Source organism: Daktulosphaira vitifoliae, unplaced genomic scaffold, assembly GCF_025091365.1.
Source record: "Daktulosphaira vitifoliae isolate Bord-2020 unplaced genomic scaffold, ASM2509136v1 Scaffold_3, whole genome shotgun sequence".
In the NCBI taxonomy this organism is placed as follows: Eukaryota; Metazoa; Arthropoda; class Insecta; order Hemiptera; family Phylloxeridae; genus Daktulosphaira; species Daktulosphaira vitifoliae.
Window position 1 is genome coordinate 17,417,099 of NW_026099574.1, and position 10,076 is coordinate 17,427,174.

At 24.7% G+C, this 10,076-nt stretch overlaps 2 protein-coding genes across 5 annotated transcripts in view; one reads left to right on the top strand and one right to left on the bottom strand.

The window, feature by feature from the left end:
• LOC126901263 (phosphatidylserine decarboxylase proenzyme, mitochondrial) overlaps nucleotides 1-3,176 on the top strand; it is a 14,622-nt gene extending 11,446 nt beyond the window's left edge. For both annotated transcript variants that reach the window (XM_050677635.1, XM_050677636.1), the window contains exons 3-6: nucleotides 1,548-1,781; nucleotides 1,852-2,452; nucleotides 2,529-2,689; nucleotides 2,792-3,176. In XM_050677635.1, coding sequence (XP_050533592.1) covers nucleotides 1,548-1,781; nucleotides 1,852-2,452; nucleotides 2,529-2,689; nucleotides 2,792-3,028 — 1,233 coding nt within the window. In that variant the 3' untranslated portion in view covers nucleotides 3,029-3,176. The remainder of the gene's footprint in view (nucleotides 1-1,547; nucleotides 1,782-1,851; nucleotides 2,453-2,528; nucleotides 2,690-2,791) is intronic.
• A 514-nt stretch (nucleotides 3,177-3,690) lies between these two features.
• LOC126901260 (RAB11-binding protein RELCH-like) lies at nucleotides 3,691-9,950 on the bottom strand. Of its 3 annotated transcripts, none has more exons than XM_050677625.1 (20): nucleotides 9,549-9,950; nucleotides 9,318-9,482; nucleotides 9,083-9,246; nucleotides 8,876-9,022; nucleotides 8,737-8,819; nucleotides 8,367-8,670; nucleotides 8,182-8,311; nucleotides 7,149-7,294; nucleotides 6,925-7,062; nucleotides 6,627-6,791; nucleotides 6,407-6,572; nucleotides 6,178-6,328; nucleotides 5,951-6,074; nucleotides 5,762-5,884; nucleotides 5,473-5,626; nucleotides 5,263-5,398; nucleotides 4,908-5,110; nucleotides 4,624-4,789; nucleotides 4,453-4,554; nucleotides 3,691-4,091 (listed from the first exon to the last, which is right to left on the bottom strand). In XM_050677625.1, exons 1-20 carry the CDS (start codon nucleotides 9,763-9,765, stop codon nucleotides 3,971-3,973), a joined length of 3,105 nt encoding a protein of 1,034 aa, XP_050533582.1. In that variant the 5' UTR covers nucleotides 9,766-9,950; the 3' UTR covers nucleotides 3,691-3,970. The 3 variants fall into 3 exon arrangements, with proteins under 3 accessions (XP_050533582.1, XP_050533581.1, XP_050533583.1); XM_050677624.1 differs by having other exon boundaries at nucleotides 6,178-6,334; nucleotides 9,549-9,949; XM_050677626.1 differs by lacking the exon at nucleotides 9,549-9,950 and having other exon boundaries at nucleotides 6,178-6,334; nucleotides 9,322-9,460.
• Between the last annotated feature and the right edge of the window lie 126 nt (nucleotides 9,951-10,076).

The following is a 10,076-nucleotide window of genomic DNA, read 5'->3' on the forward strand; positions in this document are numbered from 1 at the left end:
AAAAAAAAAAAAAAAAAAAAAAAAAACATAGTAAAATTGATACCTTCTCCGCTTCGCATCGAAGCTAAAATGTAAAAAATAAAATCGAGTATTTTCACAGAAAAATAGCATTTGGTAGCCATTTTTATCGTTAAGACAAAATAAAGTCCGAAATTTTTTTTATCCAAAAAAAAAAGTGTCACTTTCTGGAAAACTTTCAAAAGTTAAGTTGAAAAAGTTCTACTTTCTATATGCATTTTTTAGATTTTAACCCACCTCGTATATAGGGAAATAGAGGCCAGACTTAAAAAAACAGTATGTAATAAAAAGTTAATTTTTTGTGAAAGAGTTGTCATTTTCAAAAAATATATACCAAATGAAAGGTAAAGAAATCGTACATCTATAAAAAAAAATTATATTGATTTGATTATTTTCAAAAAAATTATGGCAGTTTTAAGTAAAAAAATTTCGAAAATTAGCGATTTTTAAATTTGTAATTTTTTTGGAGATTTCCCCCATTTACGAGGAACGAGGGAATTTTTTCAATTTTTGAGGGTAATATCTTCGACTAGATACGATTTGTGATCTTTTGACGTATTGTTGAAAGAAATCGGTTCGGTGAGAGCTGAGAAAAAGTGGTAATAGACGAAAAAAAACACATCATAGTAATATTATTACCTTCTCAGATTCTCATTAAAGCTAAAAATTTAAGGTAATAGAACGTTTATTCATTAGTAGGAGCATACTTAGTGTTGCTTAAATATTCAAATTTTATTCAATTAGTTTGAGATGTTCATGTTTATAGTCGTGTATAATAAGATAACAGGAGATGTATTGGTACAAGTATAAATTGTTTTACTGATTATTGTCATTTCAACAATAATATACTATCAAATAATTAATGGATTTATTTTTGATGTGTTTTTTTTATATATCCTATAATTGACACTAACTTGAATTGAAAACATACGATCTCATTTTTATTTGTTGTTTATATTTATCTTCTGTCTAATAATATTAAACATGTGTATTTAATATTCAGATAATTAATTTTTCATAATTAATTCTTGTATTTACTTTTAATCTAATGGCCGAAATTAGAAAAAATGTATGCCATCAAATAATTAAATTAAATTAAATTAAATAAATATTAACTTAAGTACTATTTCTAAAAAAATGATTATTGTTAAGACTGTTACTAGTATAATCTTTATACCTAATAAAAAATAAATGATTATAAGTTGTATTTATAGTCATAGCGAAATTGAATGAAATATATTGTATTTAATTATGAATTGTCACGTTTTTTGCTAACCTATTCAGCATGAAAATTGATAATGTAGTGCAATAACTTAACAAATGAAAAATACTAACCATATTGAGTACTTAAAATGTACAAAAAATTAATAGAATTATCATAAATAATTAAAAACAAATTTTAATTTTTAAATTTATTTACCTTCTTAGAATGTAATATTTCAAATTCATCAATAACATACAATTCTAAAACGAAAAATAAATTTAATATGTAACAAATACATTAATTTATTTTTATATTTTTATTTCAGCTATGTTTTTACAAAGCTATTCCTCTACGAGCTATGTCACGACTTTGGGGCTACATAACAGACTTTTATATTCCGCAACCATTACGATATTGGATGTTCACAGCATACTCAAAACTATTCGGAGTGAACATTGATGAAATAGAATTACCTATGGAAGCTTATAAAAGTTTAGGGGAGTTTTTTGCCAGACGACTTAAAGAAGATGCAAGGCCAATTTGTTTTAACCGACCTGTGGTAAAACATTTATTTAGATATACTAAAGTATATTTCTGGATAATTACTATACTATCATAATAAATTTTAGGTATCTCCAGCTGATGGTACAATAGTGACTGCTGGTCGTGTAACTTCATGTCAAGTGGAACAAGTCAAAGGTGTTACTTATACTATTAAGTCATTTTTAGGCTCCCCAACGTGGTTAGAAGAATTCAGTTCATCAAAAACGAATTCTTCACCAAATATAATCTCTAACAGTAATGTGAATACTAATTTGATGAAACGAGATACATCATCTAAATATAATGGTGGAGGCTGGTCAATTAATTCAACTTTTTTATTTTACCATTATGGATTACTTACTATGCACATGTATTGCATCAACTTCATTTTTAATTTTCTCTACCAAGGAGTTAGCTTTTTCAGTTTATCATTCAAAAAACAAGATGTTATGCTTTCTGACACAACAACTGAAAAGACTATTTCAGTTCAAAGAAAAGCTGATATTGATAATGATGATAATAATGATTGTAAACCATTTGACCCACATTGGAATGAGTATAAATCAAAACTATTACATAATCCAAATAATGAGTTGTATCAAATGGTAATTTATTTAGCCCCAGGAGATTATCATCGTTTTCATTCTCCAGTTGAGTGGACAGTAAAATTTAGAAGACATTTCCAAGGTATAAATTTATAAAAGTTTGTTTAATTATTAAAAACTATAAATAGATAAATATTAATAATTTATAAATATTTTAGGCGAGTTATTAAGTGTAAATCCAAAAGTAGCACAATTTTTACCGGATTTATTTGTATTAAATGAGAGAGCTGTATATGTTGGTGAGTGGAAACATGGTTTCTTTTCAATGACTGCGGTTGGTGCAACAAATGTAGGATCTATTCGTGTATATTCTGATAAAGTAAGAAAAAAAATTGTCTTGTTTTAAAATAGTAATTATATATATTTATATATAATTTTATTATATTTATTATCAAATATTAATTTTACATTATTTTGTTAGGGTTTGCAAACTAATATGCGATGTCGTCGAAAAGATTTCAATCAAAATGATTGTTCACTAGAAACCAAGTGGACAAAGGGACAAGAAGTTGGAGAATTCAGAATGGGTTCCACAGTAGTTCTTTTATTTGAAGCACCTAAAGAATTTTTATTTGATGTTGATGTTGGACAAACTATTAAAATGGGACAAGCTGTTGGTAAAATAAGTCTAGTTGAAAATGACCAAAACTCTGAATAATTATTATGTATCATCCAATTAAAATTTGCCCTTTCAATTTTAGTTACATCCTACTCGCTACCTAAAGGCTGACTAAATTTTTAATTATATTTGTATTAATGATAATTAATTAACTATTTAGTTTTTATAATTAAAATGTTAAAATATAGCATCTTGATTTGATGTCTTAATATAGACTTTCCAAAACTATGACTCGATAACACCTTAAATTGGATTACCATGATAAAAATTATTGAAAAGGAATTCATATGCTTAGTCATAATTTAACATAAAATATTGTTTTTCTTTCTAATCAAAAGTGACCACATCTGATTATTACTCATATGTTTATATTAAATTGTTTTGTTTCCAAATTTAATTTATTAAATCTCCTCGATATTGACCGAGTTGTACCATGTGTGATATGTAAAAAGTATAAAATTATGTTAACTAGTATTTTGTATTATGATAAGAACCAAGTTTTTATTATATGTTTAGTTCTATTCTCGTGATTTAATTATAATAATAAAATTGTATTCAATGAATATTAATCTTCTAGTATGGGCCTTCTTTTATTTGAGCATTAATAAGTAAAGTATTTTAGTAAGGTGTGTATTAGTATGTAAATTAATGTCAATTACCATTAGCTTTTAAATATTATTTTAAATGATAATAATGACCTGTTTAGTATATTGCATTTATTATAAATCCATCAAAAAAATAATATATATATATATATTATGCATTATCTAATACTTTATAATATTAAAAATATCTTAGTAATACAATTAAAAATCATTTTTTTAAATATCACATATTATATTAATCTTTCCTATTTTAAGTATTATCCGAGTATACAACATTATTCAGCATACAGATCATTATGTAACAAAATCAAAATTTTTATCATTTAACACATAAAATTTAAGTAACGTGGTCTTCATTTGTAGTAATTGTAATTTTTCATTGTGTTGAATTACTTTTCTTCCAAAACATAGTCTGCTTAGCAATATTTGATGATTGAAACATTTTTACCATTTTAGGCTTTAAATCTTGAGTTACATTTAAGCCACTACTATTACCACTGTAGAAAAAATATATTTTTATTGATGTAAATCATTTTTTAAATAATTATAATGTATCGTTTATAATAAAAACTACAGTAATTTGTTTCAAATCTGCCAAATGCCTCACATTTTTTTTCCTTTATAGTTGAAACATTTAAATATTTATATTATTTTCATATTGATTATTTTCTGGTATATTATTTATCTCATTATAATTGGAATTTTATTGTGTAAACAAAGAGTATTATTAAACTACTAGTTTAAAAAAAAATAATTAGGAAAACTTGGTAAAAATCAAAATTTAATTTCATTAAACCATTTTTTTAAACAATCGTTTATCAAAAAATGCAAGAACTTTAGTACAAAATAATTATTTACTTTTCCAAGTTGTTTGCTAATTTTGATTCTGCTTCTTTGATCAACAAAATTGATAATTCTTTTTGAGGTAAATTAATTTTAATACACAGATCTTCTAAGCACCTGTAATTCATTTTTTTTTTTTTTTTACTCCATATATTTTCAAATATTTTATTCTTAAAATGTTTATACCTTAAGCTAGGTAATAGAGATGAAGTAATTGCACTTTGAGATAATGTACATTCATAAAGTATAGAACTAAATGCATCTAATAATACTTTAGTAAGATGAATTTTTCTCGAAATGTCATTAATTCGGACTGCTACACCAGAGTACATGTTTAATTGCACCATTATAACTGTAAAAAAAATTACACAATTGAGTTTAATAAATATATATATACTTTTTTTTTCCTATATATTTGTTTATCTATTATATTTTTAACTAAAAAAAAACATTAATAGTAATTATCTTGCCTTCTTCCCTGTATAGTTGATCAGATTTTGGTGCCATTTTACCAAAGGCAGTTATTAGTTCGGTAGCAAATGCATTATTATCATTTAATGATCTGTCTTCCATCAAACTTTTCATTTGAAACCGACATTTTTCAATGGTATCTTTATTATTAGTAGAAGTCATTAATTCACCAATAACTGGAACCAAAGCTATTTTGACATCACTAAAATACAATTCAATGATCATGTTTCACTTTCATTATTTTAAAGTATAATTTACAAAAAATTAATTGAAAAAACATAGAATTAAATGATAAAAAAAAAATAAGTTTTTTATAGCAAAGAATGAAATATAATTAATTTTTTATATACAAACCTATTACAGTCATTTGATAGTGTAATAAGAGCAGGTACTACCCTGTTAGTTATATTTATATCAGACAGACAAGGTATAATTGATGATAATAATTTGGTAACAGCTAAACGTACACTTTCTTTTTGACTGATTACTCCTATAAATATTTACAATAATTGTGCTAAAACATAAGATACAATCAATATATATACCCTTCAAACTTATACACACCCTCCCAAAGCGATGATAATATTATGTTATGTAAATGAGAATGATTTGAAGCCAACTCAAATACAGTTGTATGTAAAACATCAATAGGAACACCACATAAGGGTAACATACAAACATATTTCTTGAGCAAAGATTCTAGTTCAGTTTCTTCTGACTAAAAAATATTATATACAAATTATTTAAATCAAACCTCAAAAAATATTTTAATTTTAAATAATATAATCATATTAATTGCATATACAGCAATAATATTAAATAATACAATTAAATTATTATATGTATGATTTACCTGTATAGGTGCTAATACTGTATATAAATATAGAAAAATAATTGATAATGATGGTAAAGATTCATTGACATTTGCAAATAATTTTTCTAGTTCTTGAATTTTCTTAGTAAATAGGGGCTTAACCTAATAAAATATAATATTAAAAACATTATTTTAGTTTTTGAAAAGAGTATAAAAATGTGATATTACCCTAGATAGTGTAAACTTTGATCCAAATCCACAGCAAAACGATTGAAATAAAAACTTAAGCGATTGTAAAAGTTTTTTATTGGAAATTGACACAAGAAAAGCCATATCTATCATCTTAGGCAGCCTAATAAGATCATAAATATATAAATATTTTATATTTTTATAAAACAAATATATAAATTCTTTAGAAAAGTTTTTAGTTAAAATATATTTGTTTAAAAAATTACATGAATTCTAAAAGCCATTGAAGTCTGGTCCATGTTTTATCTATGTTTTCAACAGCCATATCAAATATACACATCACAATACCAATTTTATAGTCTGGGTTGGAAAAAAATATTGTTGGATCACATAATCCTACACATAAATCTGAAAAACCTGTTCCTGGAATATATAGCTAATTATTATCTAATTTATTTTTGAAAAATTAATATAATATTTTTAGAGGTATTTTACTTAATTCTCCTCTAGACATGTGATCCTTTTTTAATGATAAACACTCTGGGGCCGAAGCTACATACAACACCATGTATGGTAGAATGGATCTAATTGCATGAACCATAGCACAACAATTTCTTTCTAATAGTTCAACTTTTTGGATATTTTTTTGAGATTCTAAAGCCTAAAGTGATTTTAAAATGAAAATAAAATAAAAAGTCAGATTTGTTTTATTTACCTCTATTAGAGAAATAAGAGAATTTATTAGACGGGTAAAACAATGTGATTGTAATCGCTCAGAATCAAATGCCCATTTAGCTAAAACTGGTAGCAATGTGTTAATAGTAATCTCAAAATTATCTTTACATACATCCTTCAAACCAATAAAAAGGAGCTCTTCAACCTAAATTATGAAATTTAAATATTATAAGTAATTAATATTTTTCTTGAAATAAACATACATAATAATTCTAAACTAATTTTATCAATTAATCAGAACAATAAAAACTAACATAGTAAATTAATTATTTTTTAACCTGAGTATATTTATCACTATTGAAAATATTAGCTGCATTAATTGCAATACTTTTAATAGCAGCTGCACGAACAGTTTCATCTGAGTCTTCAATTAAAATTTGTTGCAAAAGAGACAATAGAGATTGTCTCAATTCACACTTAAAAATAAAACAGAACAACAGTAAAATCATTACAAAAATTTAAAAATAATTTTAAACCATGCGATTATAAACAACCAACTTACAGTAATGTGAGGGCTAAAAAATGAACAACCTTCAGCGACTAATAACCTTCTTTCAACATACTTATCATTTAGTAAAATCCAGAAATTTGGTAAGATAATTTTATCAAAAAAATAATTTTGAGAATACTTAATGAACCAAGATAAACCTAAATAGTAATCATAATTATCAGACTAAACATAAATTAAGAGTTCAATTATCAAACAATCAAAATGCCAAAAAAATGAAAAAACGTTATTCCTGATAAATGTTTTATATTTCCATAAATTCAATTTTATACATCTTTTAATAACATAAAAAATTATTTTTAAATTAAATATTAGTATTTTAAATAGCAGACATTTTAAGTGTCATGATCATTATTACATGGTATAAATGTATTGAGTATTTATATTAAATATAATGATATTTAATAAAATTTTATAGTTTGTTATAATTATTTTAAATTGATAACACTTATTTGATTTTAAGCACACATTCACTGTTCAAATTAAGAAAATATATTAATTTGATGATCAAAATCTCAATTAAATTTCTTTAATTTAATAAAAAAATAATTTTTTATAATATATATTAGGATACATTTACTTAAAACATGTATAACCCTGTACATGTAAACATGTATTTCCCTCAGCTTCATAACACGTAATTAATCTTTATGAAATTGTATTGAAATCTGAAGGGGCACAGTGACCTAGTAATAAGGTTTGTCACTAAGGCACCTTGGATCACGGATTCTAATCCTGTATCATTCCTCTTTTTTCACACAATTTCTAGTATACTTTCTACAAATGGCTATCAAACTCCAGTGGTCTGTGTTATATATTATACCATTTAACAAGACCTAACACTAAGAACTATCATTAACAAAGTATTATTTTACAAATACAATTATTGAACCTAGATATCTGTAAACATATAGTAGAACTATAATATACATATTTTTATTAATCTTTTTTATTGATTTTTTTGGCACATAAAATGTTTAAAAATTTTCCTCTTTAAATAGTTGATTAAAATGTATGAATAGTATACCTTGAATAATTGAGCTCCTCTCTTTTTTACTAGGTTTTTTTTTTAAGTTTAACATTGAACACAATAATTTTTCTTTTTCATTTTCATCAGGATGAATATGCATCATAAGTACACTTAATAATACAAAATCCTACAGAAAATATTTTTTTTAAATGAATGTTTTCTTATTTTAATAATTAACTTGCCTCTTGTTTATTGATATCAATTGATGTGTCATCATTTTGATAATGGCAAATTTTTTGATTTTCAAGTAATTTTATAAGAGGGTACAAGTTTAATTCTATATTTGTATCCATTACTGTATTCAGTACAACATCTAAATCTAATAACACAGACTGTTGATCTGGCCAACATTTTTCTATGAGTGTGTTGTAAAATGTTAGTAGTTCACATTTGGCAGAATTTTCTTTTGTAGGTAATTTACCAATGCGCAACCACTTTTCTTTTGGTATGCTACTTAAATTATCAGAAATTTTATTAGTTTTGAGCCTATATAAAGTAAAAAGAAATAATTAATAAAAAATAATTATTTCCAGTTTATTCTAGTTAACTTACAAATTTACTTGAGAAAGGAGGTTTTCATTAGTTTCTTTAAGCATTAAAATTTTGTTATTAAAGTCATGGTAACTTTCTTCTGTCTATAAGATATTTAGTTAATTAATCAAGTAAAAAATAATTATTCATTATAGTTTACCTGAGTTGAAAAATTTGCAAAATCAATTATATTACTCTGACAATATTCATCTTTTTTCAAGTAACATTTTGCTCTATCTCGATACAAGGATAATAAATGGGGAGGTCTTGAAATATTAAGACCTACATCATCCCAAATTTCAAAATCCTATAAAAATTTTGTAATATTAAAGTATAAAATATAGTATTTTTAAAAATGATTTAATACTTGATTTTCATTTTCATCAGAAAATGTGATTGATGTTAGTTTATAACTATTCTGCATAAGGTATTCATTCACCAAAAAGTTAAGTACCCTTTGTTCATGGGGTTTTATTGGTTCATCATATTCATTTTTTTGATTATTATTTTCTCTATTAAATTCTTCAGGCTCTACAATATTTGTATTTACTTATATTCTTAATAAACCTAATTTTAGTTTTTTCAATTATATAAATAATTACCTACAGCTGCAACAGTTAAGTTAGCTCTAAGGGCATTAATAGTATCTTTTGCTTTTCTTAATTCAAATTCCAATACTGCAATTCGCTCATTTATGGTTTTGTCACCATCTTCAGAATATCGAGTTAATTCTAATGAATCTAATGTTGCCTGACTTGATGAACGACCTAAAAAATTTTTGATAAAATAGAATTTTAATTTATTTTTGGTAAACTAGTATTTAATAAACATACCCATACTAAGTGTAATACTGATGTTATCATTCTGTGGAGAAGTGTGTTCGAAGTTTGATGGATTGGAGAAGAACTCTCGAAGACCAGGCAATTCTTTACCAGCTTCAACCAATTCATAATGCAGTTCTAAAGCAGTCAATAACAACCGATCATTAAGTAATTTTCGAGCTATATCGTTGTAGCTTAGATTAGCTGCAATTTCATCAGATGAAGACATAATAAGACATTCAGTCCACCATACAATAATTAAGTATAATTAAAAATACTCCATCGCATGCTGTAGACAAACATTTTTACTGTAATAAATAGATTAACCATATAAATTAAAATTCAAAATTTTAAAACTATGTGTAAAATATTAATTTCTAGAGAGATAAATGTAAAAAAATTAACTGTTTTTGATACTTGTTTATCTACGTGGTGTAATTGTGATAATGTAGTCCACAGGTGTCGTAGGTGGCTAAACTGTATTTAGTCGATATTTCCTATTGCCCGTGGGGTTACACTGTACGCCTGTAAAAATTTTCT